The sequence below is a fragment of the Podarcis bocagei genome (genome assembly GCF_964188305.1).
Source record: "Podarcis bocagei genome assembly, chromosome: 5".
NCBI classification, from domain to species: Eukaryota; Metazoa; Chordata; class Lepidosauria; order Squamata; family Lacertidae; genus Podarcis; species Podarcis bocagei.
Window position 1 is genome coordinate 31,913,627 of NC_138129.1, and position 24,370 is coordinate 31,937,996.

Genomic DNA, 24,370 nt, shown 5'->3' on the forward strand with positions numbered 1-24,370 from the left:
CCCCACCCCCACCCCCACCCATCTTTCCCCCCCCCCTCTACCTCTTTCCCCCTTTTCTTCCCAATGTCTCAACAAATGCAACTGATTTGTAAAAATGTTACATGGGGGGGGGAATACGGGAGAGACATTGCAAACACTTTTTTCAAACAAGAAAATCTTTAATATTTTTTTTTTTAAGTCTGGTTTTGGGTGGGGTTGGAGGAACAAGGGGGTGGGCCAGTTGTGCAAGAGCACCAAATCCATTTTAATTGTGCAACCTAAATTTTCTGGCATCCACCCAAAGATAGGAACAGTCTGGAAGTGTCATCTGACTTTCAATGACTCATGCCTGGTGATCCTGTTCTATAAAGGATGCTGTTGTGTCACGCCATCAGAAGTGGTCGCTTATTCAAGCAGATGATGACTCTGCATTCAATGTCAGTGGTGAGGTGCTGGCTGTTCAGCTACCTGAACTGTCCTGTTACTTCAAAAGAGAATCATTATGTAAAGACCGGAAATTTCATTTGCTATAACTTTCAGTAAATGCTTTCCTGTCTCATCTGGATTACATCTAGCTCTGAGAGTAAGCGCCACGCTATGCCACGTTGATACCCCAACAACAAGCCCACCAGCCCATTCCAGACAATATGTAGTGAAGAATATGATTATGACACAAGTGCAGTGTTGCCAGCTGACCAGAAAAAACACCCTAGCCTAGCCTGCTCCTGGGTCCTTTCACAGAGGTTTAGACAAAGCTTTGAAGACATAATAAACAGGAATGTATGGATATTTGGAAGTAAACTAACCCTTCGCTGCTTACTTTTCTGTTTTTTGAAAGTTTTAGTACAATAGTGTTTTCTAATTTTGTGTTTGTATACTTATTCTCCACTATGCAGAAAGGCAGCCTATAAATATTTAAAATAATTAGATATAAATTTATTTATTTTTGCAGATGGGACTGCTGTTAAAGGACCCAGCCAACAGCTCAAAAGTGGGCCATTCTCCCCTTGTGGCCAATATAGATGTAACTTAGCACAGTCTAAACCACAGAGCCTAGGGCTTGCCGATCAGAAGGCTGGCAGTTCGAATCCCCACAATGGGGTGAGCTCCCGTTGCTCGGTCCCTGCTCCTGCCAACCTAGCAGTTTGAAAGCATGTCAAAGTGCAAGTAGATAAATAGGTACCACTCCGGCAGGAAGGTAAACGGCGTTTCCGTGCACTGCTCTGGTTCGCCAGAAGCGGCTTTGTCATGCTGGCCACATGACCCAGAAGTTGCACGCCGGCTCCCTCAGCCAATAAAGCAAGATGAGTGCCGCAACCCCAGGACCTAACAGTCAGGGGTCCCTTTACCTTTACCTTTAGCACAGTATCTAAGGATCCAACATGAATGAAACACAAAGGATGTCAAATGCAAAGGAGTCCTAAACTGCCTTCAGGAAATGCATAAAGGTTGAGTGTCAGGAATAAGTTACTTCAGCTCACTCAAAGCATATTTGAACACAACATAATAAGAGGCCTGCTGAGTCTGATGGAAGGCCCTTCTAGTCTAGCAAGTACTCCTCAGAGTGGCCAACTAGGAGCCCACAGGAAGTCTGCTTAATTTCTTTAAGCCTCCATCACGATCCCTCACTTACTTACCATTAAACAAAACCCTCAAACACTATAAAATGTTATCCTTCCTCTTTCAGAAATGCATCACCATTTTGTGAATCTTACAAAAAAAAAAAAATCTAGTTCTTTGGAAGCTGTGTGTTTTTCTTCCCCAGTGCTGGAGTACATAGCTTTGATCCCAGTTTGCGAGAAGCAGTACCTTAATAAAATGTGAGTGTGTCACTGATCCCAGGCCAAATTTGTGTCCCTCATGCTCCTACAAACAGGTCCCAGAGGATCACTGTGCCTTTCAGAGTGGCTTTCTGGGGATGCAAATACTTGCAGGTGTGAGGGAAGAAGTGATACATACACATGCATGCATCTATATCACACAAACAGCAGGATATGCAGATCCAATGATGTTTTCTTCTGATTACATGAAAGAGCAAATGTAAATATGACTCTCTTCAAAAGCCCAACTATTCCAGTGATTGGGATGAACTTGTTTGGTTTAATGAAGTTCCCTAAATTAGTTTTTGAAAATCTATTTAGTTCCCATAAATCCTGAGTGAACAGAACACAAATTAAGTTTCTTTTGGAATTTCTAGTTCATTCTCTTACGTGTGTGTGTGTGTGTGTGTGTGTGTGTATTTTATAACTCTTTAGACTCTTCAGGCCTTTAAGTTTAAAGGTAATAGTTGCTGGGAATAAGCTGTTCACATTCTCCCATGTCTGCGTTTTGATGTTTAAGTATTTTATGTACTTCAGCACAGCAGCTTGTAACATTGTGAATACTTGTTTTCGATTTTTGATTTTGCTCAGAATCATTTGGGTAATTCCCATCGCCCTAAACCCATTTAATGAGAGCATACTGTTGCCTAAGTAAGAGAGAAGTCCAATTTTGAGCACCAGGGCAAGCCCTAAGTCTCCTAGCAAAATAAAATGAGCATGCTCTATGTTATGTATTGAAGTTCTCACCCTGGCCACCAGGGGGTAGTGTGTACTGTATATAGTTTTCACTCAGGTCCATGTAAGTTAATTTAGGTGGGAAACCCTGGGCTGTTGTTGTTACAATGTTGACAGCCTGTTGCCTATAAAAGCAGGCCGGCTAAGCTGTTTGCTGTTCAGTTCAGTTCAGTCAGTTCCAGCTTACTTATAAAGAACTACTTGGATAAATCTCTGTGTCATCTGCTATGTCCACCCACTACTTAATACTCTATCAGTGTGTAATCTATGGGTTGTAGCTACCATCACCACCATAGGCATGATTTTGCGCTCTCACATGTGCTTGCTCCTCTTTGCTATGAGACTTATGCCTTTGAGCCATTGTCCCGCTTGTTTCATCATCCAGAGCTCCCCAGTAAACCCCAGTAATGCCTTTTGGACTCCACAGTGCCAGAAAGGGTTCTGGGGAGTGATCATATTGACAGCCATCTCACCATTCCATATTGAGGCCAGGGCATCAGCAAGAGTGCCAACCTTACCAGCCATAAAGTCCCTCAAAGCATTCAGGTACAGGGGGGAGGTCTTCTTAAGAAGTCCTCACCCCTACAGGGGAACTGCCACCAACAGCTTACACCCAACCAGGAAGTGGTTTGTTTATGAAAACAAGATTATATAGAAATTCAACCAGACCAATCACAGTCAGCATGGCTAGTGGTCAGGAATGATGGGAGTTGCAGTCCATAAACATTTGGAGGGCTACAAGTTATCTATTCCTGACAAAAAACACTAGGGTCTTGGCCTCCTGAACCTTCCTTAGTCAACAGAGCAGTACTTTCTGTTTTCCTGTTGACATTAGGCAGGCTCCATCATTGGTTATATGTTTTGTTGTGTTTCATTGCATTTAGATGTTTTTCACAGTTTTGTAATGTTTAAAATATGTTATTATTTTATTTTTAATTGTATTTTTATTGCAGAGATGTTTTCAACCTGGACTCTGTTGAGAGAAGGAGAGAATGTACATTTGATAAATCAATATAAACTTCAGGGCCCAGCCCAAACCTGGGTTCTAGTACATATCCTCCAGTCTGAATTAGAATATGGCCACTGACAATCCCAGATTGCTGCTGAGATATTCTTGATACCAAACTTATTTTCCATATTACCAGAGACATTTTTCTCTCTCATGCAGTTCTGTACAGTGGGATTTACTCCCAGGTAAGTATAAGATTGCAGCTTAAAATATGTAATATACCATATCTAATCCATTCATGGCTTGATAAAATGTTTGTGTATATTTCCTCTTTTAAGCATCTGCTTCTGTTCTGCATCTCCTGCTCAATATATTCCCGGCTTGAAAGAAATGAGAGTCCTTTGCTTTCAAAGGTATCTGGTCTTGCTATTTGGCTTTCTAGTCACATACCTCATGTGTTTCAAAAATACTTTAGTCAACTTTTAGAATTCAATAACTGACTTTGATAGAGAAATTACTGTTCCAGTGTATGGCAAATGACAATGGTCTAGAACACTGTTAAATTTAAGTCTTGAAAATGAACTTTAATAAAATGTGCTCCAATAATGTACTGTGACAGCTTTTAGAGAAATCAGCTTCAATACTCTGATTCTCCCAGGAATGCAGTGAGATATACTCAAGCAGCCTTGAGCCATGGAATAAGCAAGCAGACAGCTTTATGATAAATGGTCCTAGAAACCTAAATTACAACTGCACCAAATGAACAATATGTCCAAATTATTTGGTGGCTTTTTTGTTGCAGAGACAGCTGGCATGAATACAGTGCGCTACCGGCGTTGTCTACAAACCTACAGTGTCACCTAGTGGGCAAACATCCCGTCAGGAAACCAGATCCTGGCTTGAAGGCTGCTGCAGGCTAAATGTCTCCCGTCTAAACAACAGAGTGGGTACATGAAAGAACGGCAAAATGTCAGGTTGCCTACCAGAAAGGGAACACTAGACTGAGCCAGTATTTGGAAAGTATATTGCATGACACACAGCAAATGGGGCTACAGAAGATGGCAGCGCTATCACCTTCCTTTCTCCAACATCAATTTTTTCCCAGTGCTTGAAATATGTTACTCTTACTGTTATGATTTAGTTGTATAGCACCATCAATACATCTGGTGCTTTACACAGCGACAGGGGGTAAAATAATAACCCCCTGTTCCTAGGAGCCTACAATCCATTGGAGAGATGGAGAGACAACAGAAGGAGGGGGTGATGACAGAGACAGCAAGGACTGAGGAACAATTTGTGAATATATCTTGGTCCTGATTATACATATTTGAAGGGTGGCAATACATTTTGATAATAAATTAATCTTATCTGTGGCCCAATTCCAATATGATGCTAGGAATAAACATCATGGCGGGGGTCCAGGCAATGAGTGGCAGTTTTTATCCTGGACTAATTTACACTCATAGGTGCAGTGACATGGTTTAATTCTGATGCCAGTTGCAAGAAGCTCCACAGGGGTAAATTGCTGGGAGTTTTTTAACCTGGTTTGCATTACATTAACATTAAGCATTTCTGACTATCTAGCCAGCCATCAGTTTCTGGCCTTTCTATCATTTACGATATTTGCAAATAATAATCTTTGTTAAATTGTCTCTAAAACATTATTTCTCCCTCTCCTTGAAATCCATAAAAAGTATTATAACAATTTTAAATTATAATCAGTGCAGTAAATTAAGTAGCTCAGCATCATTAAAATGTAGAATTCATAGTTTGTAGTGCTGAAGGTACCATGAAGCAAAACATTGGCAGTCAGTTGTTACTAGATCTGCCTATGTGCCCATCTATACTCACACAAGCCTGTATATTACATGCTTCATGGAAGCGTCACTTTGGGAATCTTCTCTGGAGGCCAGTGCATGCCAGAGATTATAGTGTTTGACAGAATTACATTAGAAATATCCAATGCTTTTTTCTGGGGGTACGCAAGGGTACTCTAAACATTTTAAGTGTGGCCTCATTGGGGGGGCAGTATTTCAATATGAGTAGAAAAATGAGAGTTCCCCTAAACATTTCTTTTTAGAAAAAAAGCACTGGAAATACTAATGCAGCCCTGCTTATTTGGGAGACTAGAACAAGAGGCCAAAGTGCCAAAACGAAACATAAAGTATTTCTGCACACAAAATGGCAGACAATATTTAAATAGTATTGTGGATTGAAGCATCAAAATAGAAAAACAAAATGGCAAGTTGGTTAGTTGTTATAAATTACACAGGCTACCCAAATGTATACAGGAAATCCCCTTAAAAAACTGTATGCATAGTATTTATGAGATGATTTGTTTACTTGATTCCTTACCTGCCCTTTACCATAAGGTCCCAATGCAGGTTACAACAATTCAATATACAATTATAAAACAAATAATTCAGCTGCAAACATAAAGCAAACCATAAAAAACCACTTTAAAAGATTTCTCCGTATAAAAACAGTTAAAAGTGATTTGGGTACAGACACAGGCTGGGGAAAAGATGTCCACTTATAAGGCTTGTTGAAAGAGAAATGTATTCATTAGGTGCTGAAAAGAGAACAGAGATTATGCCTAAATGTAAGGGGAAGGAATTCCAAAGGGTAGGTGCCACAACGCTAAAGGCCCACGTTCTGTATTGTGCAGAATGGGAGTCTTGATAAGATAGTATCTGCAGGAGGCCTCTTCTGCAGAGCACAGTGATCAATTGGGTATTTAAGGTGTGAACAAATCTTTTAGATATCCTGGCCCCTGCTGTTTAAGCCTTTGTACAGCAGTACAAGTGAGTGCAAGAGCTGCAGGTAAAAACTGAGGACAGGCAAGTTTTTTCTGCACAATTCCCCCATACGAATCCTATTAAAGCAATGGGACATTAACAAGTCACCACACACTTTGAATGCTGCAGCAAGGAGCTGTAGCCGTGGCTGGCTGAATTATGTTTTTTTAAAAAATAAATAAATAAATAAATAAATAAATAAATAAGGCAAGTAATATGTTTTATAGGAATAGTGTTGGCATCCTTTGGGGGTCGAGATGCCAGCTGGCAAGCCCCCGGCTGGATCATGCCCTTCCAGCCATGACGATCCCCCAATCTCTGGTGCGACGTAAATCAGCGACTCAGACTTCAAAAGCCTGAGCACACTATATTAGCACAGCATACAGCGCAAACAGAACAGGTGTGAGGCTTGTGGAAACATACTAACAGCTAAAGATTTATTAAGCATAAACCAGGACTAGGAAAACATGTTGTCTCCCTTTCTTCTCCTCAGAGAGACAGAGAAAAGCAAAAGCTATACACACAACGGAAGTTCCCAGCAAGCTGTGCTGGAATGTAAACAGACATGTGACACGTAACAATCCCATGTCTGCTCCTTAAGGTAGAATGGAAAGCAGTGCTGCACCCCGAGACCACCTCATAAAGGGATCCACCTCACAGAGACAAGGTTTGTTGTTTTTTTCGCTGTCCAGGAAGACTGACCACCTCAGGTGGGAGGCCTTTAGGAAGCCTTCCTGTTCAGCTTTCAGGCAAAGATGTTCAGCCAGACCAAACTGGGATGCAAAAGAGTACACTGAGCTAGCCTGTCTAGATGCACTGGAAGATGCCTCAGTGGAGTCATTCCCAAGCTGTTTTTGTCCAACAATCATGGCCAGCTTGGCCAAAATAAGGCGACAGCACCACTACAGCATGTTTTTCCCATGTCTTCTTCATGATCTATGATAGTAGTGGCATTGATGGAAAGGCAAACAGGAAAGCTGAAACCTATGATGAGTGCAGAGCAGTGGTGCCTGTTTGGATAATTTATGGAATTTATGGTACTGTTTATGTTTTTCTTTATAAATTATTGGATTTTATGTAATGCTCACATGTTTATAGTTCCCATTTACACTTTTCCTTAATTGTTTGTATTTTTTATGAATACTGTACTTTTTAATACTGCACTTTGAAGGAAATTTTACTGAGCTTTCCTTTTCTTTCTTTGAAACCAATTTAAAATGCTTTAAAAAGCAAATGCCGACATTCATACACACAGACAAAATCTATTCAAAACCACAAATCACAAGCCTGAGAAGCAGGCAGTTGGGGAGCGTGCACACACACACACACATATACACATATGTGGAGTCTGCTTGGGGCCGAGACAGGAAGCCAACTAGTCAAGAGGTGGAGGGGAGAAAATAATGGGCAGAGACTTGTGCTTCTTATTTTGAGGCACAAGAGGGCAGCATGACCTACTCTCTCTGCTGCTCCGACTTGATTCAAAAAATTGTAAGGCTTTCGGGGAAGAGACCTGTCCTGTTATACTTTGTAAAACACCATGAACGAACAAATGCACATAAAGAAAATAGCTAATAAAACACAACAGCAGCAAGAATACTCATCGCTAAGCATTGGAAGACACAAGACCTACCTACCAGGGAAGAATAGCAGATGAAGCTGATGGATTACATGGAATTGGCAGAAAGTATATTTACAGAAATATTCTAAAATTAATGCATATTAGAAGGATGCTGGAAAGAAGCTACATGACTTTAGTAGAAATACTATAAAGAATTAAGTATGAATAGATTGACATTGGGTAAAGGGGTAAATTTAAGGCTAAAATGTATTAAGATAAATTATGGAACTAAATTTGAGAAAGAGGGAAAGAACTTGCTGGAATAATTAATTGAATAATTAATTGAACTAGAATACAAAAAAGGTGTGAGGAAGTCGAGGAAATAAGCAAATGAAAGATAAGGATATGAAAATACGGGGTTCTTCTTATTTTTGTTTGTTCTTTTTTGGGTTTCTTAAATGTTTTTGGTTTTTTTGCCTTTTTTGTATTGTTGATGTTTTGTATTATTGTATTTATTTTTGTTTCTGAGGTTTTGTAATTGTTTATTGCTTGTATTTCTCTTTTGTTTCTCTTTTCTTTTTTTTCTTTTTTTCTCTGTAATGTTTAAGCTTTAATAAATATCTTATAAAAAAATAAAATAAAACACAATTGAAATACATAGTGAAAATAAATACTGTTATTCATAATATTTAGAGAGGGCATGTTTAGCCTGGAAAAGAAGTGGCAGAGGATATCTGATGTTGTTGTTGTTTAGTCGTGTCCGACTCTTCGTGACCCCATGGACCAGAGCATGCCAGGCACTCCTGTCTTCCACTGCCTCCCGCAGTTTGGTCAAACTCATGCTGGTAGCTTCGAGAACACTATCCAACCATCTCGTCCTCTGTCGTCCCCTTCTCCTTGTGCCCTCAATCTTTCCCAACATCCAGGGAGTCTTCTCTTCTCATGAGGTGGCCAAAGTATTGGAGTCTCAGCTTCAGGATCTGTCCTTCCAGCGAGCACTCAGGGCTGATTTCCTTAAGAATGGATAGGTTTGATCTTCTTGCAGTCCATGGGACTCTCAAGAGTCTCCTCCAGCACCATAATTCAAAAGCATCAATCTTTATGGTCCAGCTCTCACTTCCATACATCCCTACTGGGAAAACCATAGCTTTAGCTATATGGACCTTTGTCGGCAAGGTGATGTCTCTGCTTTTTAAGATGCTGTCTAGGTTTGTCATTGCGTTTCTCCCAAGAAGCAGGGGTCTTTTAATTTCGCGGCTGCTGTCACCTTCTGCAGTGATCATATCTGATAGGATATCTGATAGCCATCTTCAATTATCTAGACGGCTGTCACATGGAAGATGGAGCACGCTTCTGCTCAGGAGGGTAGCACCAAACCAATGGCTTCAAGTTGCAAGAAAGGAGATTCACACTAAACATCAGGAAGAACTTTGGGACAGTCAGAGCTGTTCGACAGTGGATGGGGACTCCCACGAGAGGAGGTTTTGAAGCAGAGGTTGGATGGCCAGCTGTCAATGGATGCTTTAGCTGAGATTCCTGCATTGGACTAGATGACTCTTTTGGAGGGGGGGGTCTCTTCTACCTATAATTCTATGCTCCAATGATTCAACACAGGGCTATTCAGAAAGCCAGCCTTATTTTCTCCTCTCCCCTTTCTCCCTCCCTTCCTTCCTTCTGCGATAGGAAGAGCACCAACCAATAGCCAGAACCGGCGCACCGCAGCGGCCTCTACCGGCCACGCCGTTTAGAACACGTCCCTACTCCCCTCTGCGCAGGCGCCCTCCGAGCTCACCAACCCTTTCATCTCGCGTCATCCCTACCGCAGGGGCGGTAGGGGCAGGCGGTTCTGATAGGCGCTCGGAGAAGATGGGGTGGGCGGGGCTACAGGAGTGGGCGTGTCCCGGAAGGGAGGCTGCTTGATGGCCGCGGAAGCGGGGAGAGGGAGGCAAGGGCGCCCGGGTTGCCCTCGCTGCGCGCGGCTGCTAGATGCTGCTGTCGGCGCCGCCCCTGCACCGGCTGGGCTGGCTCTGGCTGTGGGTGCTGCACTCGCTGGGGCAGCCCCCTCCGGCCGCCGGGAAGGAGGTCGACGTCGCCCGCTACAGGTGAGCCCGGACCAGCTCGCTGCTCCCTCATCACCACCTGGGCTCCTTTGCCTTCCTTTTTCTAAAGGCTCTGTCATGCCAGGCGGATTTTCAACAGGTGAAGCCTCCCCTTTTTCCATGGCGTGCCTCTCTGGCTGGCCACGTTGAATTTCACTTGTCATCAAGTCTCCCGCAAGGACAACGGGAGAAAAAAGGATGGTGGCAGCCCTGCTCTCAGGTGGAAAACCGAGGGTGGGAGAGGGCGGAAATCCTCTAATACGCAGCTGTATTTATCAGTTTGCTTTTTTTAAAACGTGCTTGTTGTCTAATAGTGAGGATGGAACAGAAATAAAAAGTCAGAGGATGAGGATTAGACTTTAGATGGCAAGTTCTACCCTTGTAGAAAACTAAGAAACGACAGTCATTTTATCCATGTGTTTGTTTAAATATCTTAGGGATGTGGCTTCATGGAAAAGTAAACAAGATATCATAGTCATATATGAGGGCATGCTGCTCTTAACATATGCAGGTCTTTGTGGTCATGGTTAAAAGCAGCTGTGAAGAAACTTGAGGCAAAAAAAATCCCCAGAAGTACCGTAGATCCTGCAAACCTGAAGTGCTTCCTTTGAGAAAGTAGGAAAAGTGCAGTAGATTTTTGGAAATTATTTATAAGGGAATCTTGAAGACATTGGTTTGGTGTGAAGACATGAACAGAGGCCCTTTTGTCTTCCCTTGCTTCTCCTGCTTTCCACTGCATTCTGTGTATATCAAGCAGGAAGCAAGAAAGTTGGAAGGAAGAGAATTGCTGAGGTGACCTACTGAGGGCCCGTGTGATCCACTCCTTTCAAAATTTTGGCAGTGCTATGCTCACCTTTGTAGAGGTCACATTTTTTGCTGTTGTTGTTCTGTGGTGTTGTCCACTTTTCTGTAACACTGTAAGTCTGAAACGTCTTTTTTTTCTCCCTTTAGAGAGCGAGTCAAGTCCATGTTTTATCATGCTTATGATAATTACCTGGAAAACGCCTTCCCGTATGATGAACTGCGCCCTCTGACATGTGATGGGCAGGACACTTGGGGAAGGTACTGGGAAGACTGAATGTTCTTTCTCTGGTTGCTTGTGGAATTTTGAAATAACACCTTCTTAGGGTATGTCCCTGTTTACTAGAGCAGGTGTTGTCGTCCCCCACTTGCCATGCTGAGTGAAGCTGATGGGAATTGCAGTCTTCTGGAGGACCCCATGTTGGGGAAGGCCATGTTAGAGGACATGTCATGCTAAATTTGTCTGATTCTTATTCAGATATCCCAGAGAATCTAGACCCAAGAAACAGGTTAAACAATAAAAAAACCAGATGTCCGTTTTATAACTTCAGTTGTTGACTGCAAAAGCAGCATATGCTAGTTGTCCTGGAACAGCATAGATTTAATTAACCTTTTCACTGCCTTTGGAATGGGTTTGTTTAGCCTAGTGAGGAAAGACTGAGGTGCACATGATGAAACTGTTCCGATACCTGAAGTGCTGTTGCACAGAAGAGGCCAAGTTCTCTGCAGAACCTGATGTAATGGGCTCAAGTTACAGGAGGATGGATTTCAGTAGAACAGTGGGAGAAACCTCTTAATGGTAGGAGCAGTTTAGCCATGGAACTAATTACCTACAGTGGAGCTAGGCTCTCCCTCACTAGATCTTTTCCAACAGAGACTTGGACAACCATCTCTTGCAGCTGCTCCAGCTCTGGTTTTTCAGAGAAGAAGCCCATTGGTTAAATGCCAACATGTGCATCTTTCTATGTATTTTGTGGTTGATGCAACATTTGCCTCACCAGCATTGCCTTCCTTTCTTTTTCAGTTTTTCTCTCACACTGATTGATGCGCTGGACACTCTGCTAGTAAGTACCATTTGTCAGTAACATAATCTTTCTTATTTTTATCAGGTCCTGCTTATTCTCAGGCATATTGCATATTGGTAGAAAAAAATTCTGTCCCTCATACTTGCAGTTTCTCCCGACTTTCAACTTCTTTACAAACAAGTAAAATGACAGCATTACTAAGACCAAGCACAAAATGGATTCCAAGCACAAAATGGATTCACAAATTTGAAAACAAAGGGTTATATCCAACACTATTGTTTCACTTACACAACATATGTTTCCATGAGGAATGGACCATGCTCCCCTTTCTTGCCTGCAGCTTCCCTAAATCTTCTCCAGAGGGTTGAGGGACCTTTCAGAACAGATTTAGGGGTGCACAGGGAGAGAAGAGGATAGTGTGAGACTGGAACTCCATGTGTGCAGTGCAGGATACAGCCCAAATATAGAAGTAAAGTTGTCCATTGTCTCCCAAGACAGGTAGATGCCAGCTAATTCCAGACTTGATCCATAGGAACATAGAAATCTGCTTTATACCGAGTCAGACTCACTGGTCCATTTACCTCAGTATTGTCTACACTGATTGGCAGCAGCTCTCCAGGGTTTCAGGCAGGGAGTGTCTCCCAGACCTATCCGGAGATGCTGAGGATGGGACCTGGCCTGTTCACAAGGCCAACTTCTGTTGCTGATGCAATGCCAACATTCCAAGTTCTACCACATTTTCTTCATTATAACAACCTGAAGAAGCTTCAAGGGCAAAGCTAGATTGCCCTAGTGTAATATTCTGTAATATATCTTTCCTACTGATTTCTATCCTGCCTGCCCCCAAATTTAGATGTTTGCAGTCTCATGAATTGTATGCTTTCAATTACATTTATTTATTCCCAGATTTTGGGGAACGTCTCTGAATTCCAGAGAGTTGTCAGCGTGTTGCAGGAGGGTGTGAATTTTGATATCGATGTAAATGCTTCTGTCTTTGAAACCAACATCAGAGGTGAGTGGAACTCAAAAAGGTCCCTGTCTTGGAAATATTTTGCATAACAAATTAGTCTAGAGTTGCAGCACAGAGGAAAGATGAGTGTGTAATATAGTAACAGGATTCGGAAGGGTAGCCATGTGTAGCCAGTTGTAGCAAAAACAACAAAGAGTCAGTTGTAGCAGCCTTTTAAGGATTGACAATTTATTATAGCTTAATTTTTCACGGAGCAGAGTCCATAAGAGGTATAAAGTGTAATCCTAAATTGGCAAGCATTATATTAAAAGCACTGGGGGTTGGAAGAATGGAAAATGGAGAGGGAAATAAAAGTTATAGAAATACCCTGTTCAGAGGTAATACAATACCAGATTAGAACAAGGGTGGATTAACCAGATATTGTTGAAAGCCAGTTCTCATTATTCCTGACCTTTGGCCTTGCTCTCTGGGGCTGATGAGAGTTGCAGCTTCTAGAGGGTCCCCACTTCCCCACCCCTGTATTAAAGAGAGAAATCAGACAGAGAACTATGGCTTTCTATCCCCTGCCTGTAGCGGTCCTGGAAGCAGTCAGCTGGCAACTGTTAGAAATACAGACCTGAGCTACATGGGCTTTTCGTCTTATTCAGCCGGGCTGCTGTTAACATTTTTGTGATGATTCTAGTGCAAGTTTTTGCTCTGATGCTTTTCTGTATTCATTAATAAGGCGCTAAGTTGAACATTTCATGACTTACACAGTATATCCTTGCAATGATCAAGGGAAAAGATGTTGCTGGGATAAGAACAATTAATGTGTGTCTCCTGAGAAGTTTAACCAAATGGCTGGCTCCTCTGTAGCCACTGAAAAGGAAATCAGTTCTGCACACTTCACATTGGCCAATCAAATCCTGGGTTAAGAAGCCAGGATGTGAAAGTGCCATGCGTGCTCGCATGCAACTCCTTCATGTGAGCTGCATAACAGGCCAAGATTCAGCTTTTGGCCCTAGTTTCTCATTATGTGTGAACCGGGAAACTGTGGTTAATGGGCTGTCAGACAAGACTGGATGTGAGGCCATGGTTTAAATTTGATTTCCAGTTCCTGGCTGGTTTGGAACCCACATAGCATAGCTTATGACTTTGCACATAAAACAAATCTCTGGTTAAAAGCTGAATTGTGGCTTGTTCAAAGGAACTCAGTGCCACCCACAAGTAGCTCCTGCATATACTGACTTCTTAAGCCAGGAATTGATTGTCCAATTAGTCTGTTTGCTCCTCCTTTTAAATATACTATGATTGCAGATCAAGGGGCTGGGCATGGTTATCAAAAGGATGGTGGCTAGTCGGCTGTAGATATGCCTGGAGGAAGTGGATTTTCTAGATCCGTTCCAGTCTGGTTTTGGCTCTGAAACACTCTTGTCGCCCTGATTGACAGTCTCCACTGAGAAAGTGATGGAGGAATGCAACTCTGCTGGTTCTCCTTGATTTCTCAATGGCTTTTGACACCATTGACCATGGTGTTCTTCTGGAGCGACTCAGGGAGGTTGGAGTTAGAAGTACTGTATTATAGTGGTTCCACTGCTGCCTCCAGGATCACTAGCATAAAATATTACTAGGAGATTACTGCTTAGCTTTTGGGCTGTTGGGTCCCACAAGGGTTCATTCTGTCTCCTAAGCTATTTAAAATATATGTGGAAACTGTTGGGAGCTGTTATCTGGGGATTTGGAGCACTGTACTCAGCTCTCTTCTTCCATTCCATAGAAATCGGAGTCTGTGAAGGTGTTGGACAGGTGTTTGGAGGCAGCAGTAGACTAGATGGGGGCCAATAAATTGAGACTGTTTCCAGATAAGACAGAAGTACTGTGGATGGGTAGTTCCCATGCCCAGGAATTTGGTGTACAACAAGTTCTGGAAGGAGTTGCACTCCCCTCTTAAGGAAAAGGCTTGTAGTCTGGGAGTATTCCCGGATCCCAACTGGATTGTCACTGGAGTCTCATATTGCTTCTGTGGCTAGGAGTGCTTATACCTAGCATAGGCTGATTCACCAGCTGCATCTGTTCCAAGGTCAGAGTAGCCTGGCCTCAGTTGTCCGTTCTTGGTGGCCTTCAAAAACATTCCTGTTTACTGAGGCATTTGATGGCTGAAAGAGACTGTGAGATCAGTAGCTGAGATAATGTTCTTAACTGTTTTTAGATTTTTGTTTTGTTTTATCATTGCTATGTCTGCTGCTGTGGGCTCCTTTGGGAGGAAGAGCAAGATACAAATCAAATAAAAAATAACATATTCACCCTTTGCCATTGAGACAGCACTGCTTTGCTTTTTAAATAAGCTGTGCATTCCCCTTTTCAGTGGTTGGCGGCCTCCTGTCTGCTCACTTATTGTCAAAGAAGGCCGGTGTTGAAGTGGAAGCAGGATGGCCCTGCTCTGGGCCCCTCTTGAGGATGGCAGAGGATGCAGCTCGAAAACTTTTGCCAGGTGAGCACTCTTGCAGACTCTGAGAATTCATTTCCTCCCTTTCTGTGTTGCTGCCTTATAGGCTAAACTAGATTATAAGTAATGGGTACCAGGAACTGCAGGGGGACAAATTCTTGCAAATTGCTAGGAGCAGAAGAGATGTAGTTGGATATCTCAAGTGCGTTGAAAATAAATATTTATGCTCCTAATGTAGCCTTTTCCAACCTTGGGTCCCCAGATGTTGCTGGACCCCAGTTCCCATCATCCTTGACCACTAGACCTGCCAGCTAGGAATGATGGGAGTTGTAGTCCAACAACATCTGGGGACCCACGGTTGGGAAAGGCTGCCCTAATGTATACTGGGCCAAATGTTGCTAAAATCTGAAGTAATGAAAATGGACTCAAGTGTCTGCTTTTTTTATCAATGAGTATACCACAGCAGCAAAAATAGTATTATGGCTAAGTGGATAATGTGGGACGCGGGTGGCGCTGTGTCTAAACCACAGAGATTAAGGCTTGCTGATCAGAAGGTTGGCGGTTCAAATCCCCATGACGGGGTGAGCTCCTGTTGCTCGGTCCCTGCTTCTGCCAACCTAGCAGTTCGAAAGCACGTCAAAGTGCAAGTAGATAAATAGGTACCGCTCCGGCAGCAACGCAAACAGCGTTTCCATGCACTGCTCTGGTTCACCAGAAGCGGCTTAGTCATGCTGGCCACATGACCCGGAAGCTGTACGCTGGCTCCCTCGGCCAGTAAAGAGAGATGAGTGCCACAACCCCAGAGTCATCCACTACTGTACCTAACGGTCGGGGTCCCTTTACCTTTACCTAGTGGATAATGTGATGGCTCTGATAAATATCTAAGATGAGAAATAATGCAGCTAATGCAATGTTTACTTTGAGGAAGTAGAAAGGCACTTACAGTGCTGTATATGACATGTATTTGTCACTAAGCATTCATTGCACACTTGAGCTAAAACAGAACATACAGTCTTTGCTGTCTATTTGAATAGCAATGATCATTTTAACTTGTGGTTACTAGGATTCGCATTTGTTCCCCTGTGAATGGGTTACTGTTAAAGTGGAATATAAATCCCAATCTATACAACAGAAACCTCTTTGAGCAAAGTAGTTCTTCAGTATACAGCTGTGTTCTTTTGTTTGTATGTTTTGGGAAATCTTTAAATTATTGTCATAAATGTAGGAAATCTATTAGTTGCCAAGCCCGTTGAGCTTGATTGGACAGTGTATCAGGGTTGCTCACCAGGAGCTGGTAACAATTCCTTACAGGTAAATACCTTGCTTACTGGACCTGCTGTTCTAATTGAGCTGTGCGCTATAGGTGACGAGGCAGACAAACCTACGTGCATTGAATTCAATGCATTGAATTAGGCAGTCTTCCCAGTAGTTGTCCTGACTTGTTTGCCCACTGTTTAGATTGTGCTGGGCTGTCACATGACTTGCTGTTAAAACTTGAAACACACCTGATAGGAGACTTGGCAGGAGTATTTATGGAACCAACCTTGGGAGGAGAATCCACAGTTTGAACTGTATTACCTACACTGGGCCCCCAGTTATGCTAGTTTTGTTTTGAAGCCTTTCAGACTCCAACTGGAATGCCATATGGGACAGTGAACTTACTACATGGAGTAAACCCTGGAGAGACACCAATTACTTGTACTGCTGGAATTGGTACATTTATAGTGGAATTTGCTACGTTAAGTCATCTTACAGGTGACCCAATATTCGAGGATGTTGCCAGAAAGGCTCTTAAGACCCTCTGGAAAAATCGTTCTGACATTGGCTTGGTGAGTGGAAAAACCTCATGTCACACTTTCCAGCTACATAGTTTGATTTCTATTGAAAGTATGGTTGAATTATTTTAAAACGCTGCCACTGAAACAAATTGATTGCAAGAATATAACAGTACCAGGTCCACCATGTACCATAAACATACACAGGCTGGTATAAGCTGAATTCTACTCCCAAACCTCTGTTGTTTGTCTACCTCAAGGATGAGCATCGCTATTTTTCAATAAATTGTGGTCCAGTTACCTTGAGCTTTTTTGCATGAATACAATGGACGATCATATTAGAAGATGACGTTGAAGCTACAATACTTGTAGAAACCTGCATTGCTTGCTCCCAGTCACTTCCTACCTCCACATTCTTACAAATCTTTTAAAAAAAAGATTTGCTCTTACATTTTCTCACGTATACAAATCAATTCAGGAATTTCCTCATTGGTCATTTCACATCGTCATCATCATCTTAAATGAATCTCTTCTGTCATGGAACTCAAGAGAGCATACATGACCCATCCAGACACTGACCAGACTCAGACCTGCTTAAGTTCAGCAAGGTGGTGGCCTCATGTGCCTTCAGACCCTCCCACTGCCATCCACCACCCATTAGCCATTGGTCCTTGTTTTCACTGAAAACTGGTATGATCCACAAAGTGTCTCACAGGATTTAATGTGGAAATGAAATTCACTCTGGGGGAAATCCAGTGTATTCAGTTACGTTCTAGGCTTATGGTATGTTCTTGGGCAAATCCAAGAACTTGGAACCGAAATGCAACTGGGATTTTAAATAAAGATCAAAACAGTTGATGCCATGATAAACATTCTGGTTTAAAAGGCTGTGTTAATGAATCATTAATGTCACATGTTAAAGATGCCTGGTCCTGTGTTAGTTCTCCTAACGAACATGGCCAACTTATGTCCATTAATTTCAATGGGCTTATTCTCAGTAAAAATTAGTTGACTACCACCCATAGGTTTTTATAACAAAGAATTTGTACAGTAGCACACATTGTTGGTACTAAATACATGTTAGAAGGGCTGCAGAAAATAAGATTTTTTGTTACATCCTTGTGCTTTTTGGAAACTTGTACAGATAACAAACCAAGGATCTATTGTTTGCTGAAATGTATAGAAATGTAAACCTATGCTAATCCCAATCTATAGCTTTTAATAAATGAGGCTTTTTTTCTTTCTTCAGGTGGGTAATCATGTTGATGTGGTAACTGCCAAATGGGTAGCCCAGGATGCTGGCATTGGAGCCGGAGTAGATTCCTATTTTGAGTATCTTGTTAAAGGAGCCATCCTACTACAGGATGAGGAGCTGATGTCAATGTTTCTAGGTGAGTTCAGAAAGGGCCATAGCTCAGTGGCAGGGCATCTTCTTTGCATGCCAAAGGTCCCTGGTTCCATCCCTGGCATCACCAGGTAGGGTCAGGAAATACCTCCACCTGCCATCTCGGAGAGGCATTGCCAGCCATGGTGGACAATGCTCACTGTCTTCCTTCCTTCATCACATTAGAGAAGGGCTGTAGCTCAGGGATATAACATCTGCTTTGCATGCAAGAGGTCCCAGGGTTTGGGAATCTCTCTTCTCTGCAGCCCTAGAGAGCTGCTTATAGTCAGTGTGGACAAAACTGAGCTAGATGGGCAAAGGATCTGACTCAGTCTAAGGCAGTGACATGTGATGGTCTTGTTCAGGGGTGATGAGCACAATCGGGAGAATCACACTTTAAAGCTTCTGATTATGCATCGGCAGCCCTGTCTCTGTCTGCCTCTGTCAGGTTTGGGGAAGGTGCACATGGTTTGGGGAAACTGTCTTGCAGCCAAATTGGAACAGGTGCCAGGCCAAATTAGGACGCATGTCCAGGCCATGGCCCCGGAGGCTCCTTGCCCCTGTTTTAATGATAACTCATGTGCCATTTTTTCTTTCCCCCCTTTTAACAGTAACTGCTCTGTATAAGCTCATGTGTTGCAAGCAAAGTTCCTGTTTAAAATATTTGCGTATTGTCATCCCTTTAACATTGTTAAGCATAAAAGGAAATTCTGATCATAAATGTGTTCCTTGAAATATATGCAAATAGAATATATGAAAGCCAGTTCATTTTCAGGAGCTCTGAAATTCTTCTTCCAATGTTTATCGTTCATTTTGACTTGTCTTTCTATAGACTACAACAAAGCTATAAGCAACTACACCAAATTTGATGATTGGTACCTCTGGGTTCAGATGTATAAAGGAACAGTCTCAATGCCTGTTTTTCAGTCCCTTGAAGCCTACTGGCCTGGCTTGCAGGTAAGGGCTGATGAAGGACAGCAGTGTTTTAACTCAGGGATCTCTAAAGAACTTGTGGCTCTTCATATGTTGTTGGAAGCTGTGGTCAAGCAATACTTGGTGGCCACAGGATCCATCCCTCTTTTAATTGCTTGTGTTCTTTGTAATTCCATTTCTACAGTAAAACTGAGAACCTGCATCAGAGTAGGCTTCCAATGCAGTATAACATGAATCCAGTCTTTTTGCCTGTGTTGGATAATCCTGTACTTAAATCAGAAGTGTTAAAGCAGATGAGGACAAATATCTGCACTGAGAAAACCAGCTGTGGCTTTTTCTTGCCAAGAAAACAGTTAGCAATAATCCACGTTTCGTTGTCTCTCTGATCCCGTGTGAACTGGAATTCCGCTGAGAATCTGACAAAGGCTGTTTTAGTATCTAGGAATGAAAATGAACGATTTCTTAAAACAGAGTAGCCCTATTAAACTTGAACATGTTATTTCTAGTAGATTTCTTTCCAGACTTAAAAAAAAAACACCTGGTTGCCACTGAGGTGTCCGTCCTGTGGTTATTTTATATCCCAAGTCTTCTTACAGACACCATTTCAGTACATAGCTGATTGTGCTATTACGGTTCTCCCCCCCCCCCCTTTTCCTTTTTTTAAAGCAGATTAAGTACTATTTGAGGGTTCTAGTTGTACACTGTGCTTGGTTTGATTATGTCTTCTATGCTCTATTCTTTCTGTTACTTCACTGGGTTTTTTCTGGTTTTGTTCTTCCTCCCAGAGCCTCATTGGAGACATAGATAGTGCAATGCGAACATTCCTCAATTATTACACTGTTTGGAAGCAGTTTGGTGGGTTGCCTGAGTTCTACAATATTCCCCAGGGTTATACAGTGGAAAAGCGTGAAGGGTATCCACTTAGACCTGGTAAATGAGAAATAAGTATTTTGTATGTGACATCTTTCATTTGTTGTTTACAAGGCATATAAATACTGCAGGTGTATGTTTAAATAAAATAATTTATATACTGCTTAACTACAGCAATCTCCAAGCAGTTTACAAGGATGAAATACTGAAAGTAAATATTGGTTAGAAGCATAAATTCAAAATCCAATTAAAATGCCTGCTGGAACAACAATAAATAAATGTCTTCAGTAGGCGCTGGAAGTTCAGCAAGGAGGGAGTCTTCGTGACATTCCTCCTACGGGTGCAGCAATAAAACTGCTAGCGCTTTTGCAAAACTAAGCATGGTTTCAAAGCAGATGAGGAGACTGTGTGTTAAGATTCCTGCCTTGCAGGTGGTTGGAGATGACCCTCAGGACCCCTTCCAATTCTATGATTCCATTATGTCATCTGGAAGCAAGTGCCATAAAATTGGGCCCACAATACTAAACACAACGGCTCCTGGTGAATATAAGCCATGTATTCAAGCCACGGGGGACCACTAACAGTAACTCCCCCAAAGACCTCAGTAATTAAGAAGAGATACAAAGGATTAGGCAGGTACCCTGGACCCAAATTGTTAAGGGCCTTGTAAAGTTATATAAAAACCTTGAGCATGGCTTAGTAGCGTATGGGCAGTCAGTGTAAACTTTTGAACACTGCAGTTATGTGCTGGCGGTAATCTGCCCCCATCAGCAGTCTAGCCCACAGCATTTTGCATCAGCTGGCACCTCTGGACCAGGCCCAAATGCAGCCCCACATAGATCTTGAGGTTACTAATGCAGGGATCACCGTCCAGTAATGGCCATAGTCAGCATACCAGCTGAAGCTAGTGAAAGGCACTCCTCATCACCAAGGCCTTCTTAGCCTCCAGCAACAAAGATAGATACAGAAGTCCAAGCTTCTTCTTTCAGAGGGAGCAAAACTCCACCCAGAACAGGCAATTGTCCAATCTCCCAAAACACATGAACCACCATCCCAAAGGGCTTCTGTCCTTCTACAGTTCATGCTTAGTTTACTGGCCCTTGTCCAGATCACCCCTCCACCTAGGCAAGTGTTTAGATCATACATAGCATCCCCTGACTCAATGTTATGGAGAAGTAGAGCTGTGTGTTGATAGCCTATTGATGACCCTTAGCCCCAAATCTCCTAAAGACCACACGCAGTGACGTCATATAGATATTGAACTAGATGGTTTAAGACTTTAGCTTGTACCTTGTGGCTTCCTTTTGGATGATCTCCAAGTTGCTTTGTGGTTTGCCTTGGTTATAGATAAATCTATAGATCATTAACATTTCAGTCTAAGTGGCTCCTGAACCTCTTTCTGTTAAAAATAGGGTTCCAAATGCATATTGTTCTCTGGTGTTGCCTAAGGCAGCAGCTTTGAACAGCAAGCTACCTCTTAATGCAGAATAAAATGAGTTCCAAACTACGTGGCATGATGGGGGGGGGGAGTTTTAAGGAAAACTGATTCTTTTGTCCCTCATTCAATAATAGATGACCTCTGTTTTGAACTATTGTGTGTTCTGAATCTTTGGGAAACTGTGCAGGTGTTTGCTGTGTAATGAATAAATGCATGTGTATGCAATGATGTAACTTAAGGGGTGGGATTCACCTCATCAGTTGAAACCCTGTGCAGTGGGGCTTCCCCTCTCTCCTTCATGTGCCTCCTGAAATTGGCTCGGGGGTTGAAGAGAACCCCCCCCCCCCAAGTACAGCACAGGGAAGGGGAGATGATTCCATCTGGAAAGCTGATAATCTTGTGCATACAGAATATTTGCAATAGTGCAACCTTGATTTCCACCCAAGCTTTTTCTTTTTTGTATTTTTGCAGAACTGATAGAGAGTGCAATGTACCTATATCGTGCTACCCAAGATCCCACCCTTTTGGAACTGGGCAGAGATGTTATAGAGTCAATAGAAAAAATCAGCAAGGTTGAGTGTGGCTTTGCAACAGTTAAGTATTTCTCCTGAACTCTCTTCCCCTGCCCCTTCCTTTTTAGTAATGGGCTAGAGTGTCCCTCTCAAGCATCCTTTTCTCACTAACAAAAGTTAACCTAACAGAATGTGTCGTCTTGGTTGGTGTGTGTGTGTTTTATTCTGTGGCACAAATATGGTACTGATTCTAAGTTCTGCTTATTTCAACAGTAGACTTGAACTCCTGATTCGTGCCACTGTATATTTCTCCAGAATGTTGCTGAAACAATTGTTTCAGCATATGCAGTGTAACCACTTTTCCCTCCATTTATTTTAAAGATCAAAGACCTGCGAGATCACAAACTAGATAACCGCATGGAGTCCTTCTTCCTGGCTGAAACAGTGAAATATTTGTATCTACTGTTTGATCCTGACAACTTCATCCATAACAATGGGTCATCCTTTGACGTCGTACTGACACCCTATGGAGAATGTGTTCTTGGTGCTGGTGGATACATCTTCAATACTGAAGCTCATCCTATAGACCCTGCTGCACTGCACTGTTGCAGGAAACAAAAGGAAGAGCAGTGGGAGGTAGAAGATCTAGTGAGAGAGTTCTATTCTCTGAAAAGAAGCAGGAAGTTCACTTTGACAAGAACTTCTGGTGGAAAAGAAGCAGAGACGCACAAAGACTCTGCAGATACTTCTTCAGAAGGCCGCAAAGAGCAAATGAACACTAAACAGAAAGAGAAAAGGAAAATCCCACTCCTGAGCTGCCCTAGCCAACCTTTTAACTCCAAACTGGCTGTTCTAGGGCAGGTCTTCTTAGACAATACTTGATTCCTTTGCTCTGATTCAGAGTTGTTGAATTCAATAAATATGTATTTTATTTGCACTTTTCTGTTGCTGTTTCCTTAGAGGGGATATCTATCCTTAGGGGCATATCTTCAAACAGGAGTAAATTGTGTTTTGGCATACATCCACTTTGGAAAGCAGAAGTATTTTGAGAACAACAAAAAGCAATTGTATGACACTTAGTATAGCTTTAGTTCCCAGATTGTGCCAGCCCCCTGCATGCCTTGTTTGTTAATTTTTCTCTATCTCTCTATCTCTCTTTCAGAGAGTGTTCATACTCTTTAACCACAGGCAGCACGGCAAGTTTGATCTGATATTAAATAGACATGTTGGCCTCATGCAAAAAGAAATATGGCAAGCAAGTTTTTGAACTGCATAATCTTTAGGCAAATGTGTTTAGAATACAAAAATAGGTTACATGCTCAGGTTGTGGGTGCCTGGATGCAACACCATTACCTGGATGAGACTCGTTCAAGTAATGTACAACTTAAACAGCTGCACCTAAATAAGGTATAGTTTGAAAACTTGCCACACACTGTGCCAATAAAATGTTGTCCTGGTCTGTAGTGAACAAGATGTTTGTTTACAGCATGGTGACAGGGTGGATCTTGCAGATACGGTGTACTGTGGTAGCTCTGTCCTGCAAAGTACCCAATTCAGATTTCACTCTTGCCAAGAGTTTCCTACGTAGCCCTTAGTCAAACAGCTGTGCAATCACACTTTGCCTGCTGTCTGCAAGGTGGAGATAACATACAGTACTAACCTACAAAGTTGCCATAAAGATTGCTGAGATAATTATGCTGAGTGCTTTGAATTCTGACACCCTGTATACATGTTAAGTTGATAGCTGTGAGAATAGATGGATTCACACATTTCTATCATGGACATTAAAGAGAAGGGTGATTATTTGTAGTCTTGGGGCTTTCCAATTGGGACACGATGGTGGCTTCTGATTTGTATGTGGTTGTTCTGGCAAAGACATCTATCTTACTCTATAGCTGGGAGTACTTTTTGTATAAAGCAGGGTTTTTTTTAAAGGGGATTTAAAGGTATATAATGCAGCTTCCATTTTAAGATGCATTGCTTTTCTTTGTTTAGAGAGAAGCAAACCATGAGTGTTGGCTTGCAAGTAACAAGAAGTCAACCTTTGTTCCCCAGTGTGGCAACAGCAAAACTGAAAAATAAATGAAGCAAGCAAAAAGAAAAGGGGAAGAAACCTCTTGCAGGCAGAGACTTGTGTTTCTATTTTTATATGCTATACATATGGGGTACTTTTTATAAATAATAAATGACGATAAGTGAGCTAGTAGGAAGGCTGTAAATCCTGGAACACGTAGAGATGGGACTGGTATAAGTTTCATGTTGGCAATTTCTAGGATTTCTGCCAGATTTTAAACAG

At 42.2% G+C, this 24,370-nt stretch overlaps 1 protein-coding gene across 1 annotated transcript; it reads left to right on the forward strand.

The window, feature by feature from the left end:
- The first annotated feature begins 9,737 nt into the window (after positions 1–9,737).
- On the forward strand, positions 9,738–23,011 carry LOC308588066 (ER degradation-enhancing alpha-mannosidase-like protein 2). The gene is made up of 11 exons (XM_081196274.1): positions 9,738–9,944; positions 10,893–11,003; positions 11,767–11,806; positions 12,674–12,779; positions 15,082–15,207; positions 16,780–16,991; positions 18,187–18,328; positions 19,154–19,278; positions 20,040–20,184; positions 22,034–22,155; positions 22,456–23,011. The coding sequence occupies exons 1-11, from the start codon at positions 9,829–9,831 to the stop codon at positions 22,954–22,956; spliced, it is 1,746 nt and encodes a 581-aa protein (XP_081052400.1). The 5' UTR covers positions 9,738–9,828; the 3' UTR covers positions 22,957–23,011.
- Positions 23,012–24,370: the final 1,359 nt, after the last annotated feature.

What these genes read in the sequence shown, in the direction of transcription:
- LOC308588066 (XM_081196274.1), top strand. Translation starts at nt 9,829, where the DNA reads ATGCTGCTGTCGGCGCCGCCCCTGCACCGGCTGGGCTGGCTCTGGCTG. An exon ending in GGGCAGGACACTTGGGGAAG is followed by an intron (nt 11,004 to 11,766) that starts GTACTGGGAAGA and finishes TTTCTTTTTCAG; the next exon opens with TTTTTCTCTCACACTGATTG. An exon ending in ATGCGCTGGACACTCTGCTA is followed by an intron (nt 11,807 to 12,673) that starts GTAAGTACCATT and finishes ATTTATTCCCAG; the next exon opens with ATTTTGGGGAACGTCTCTGA.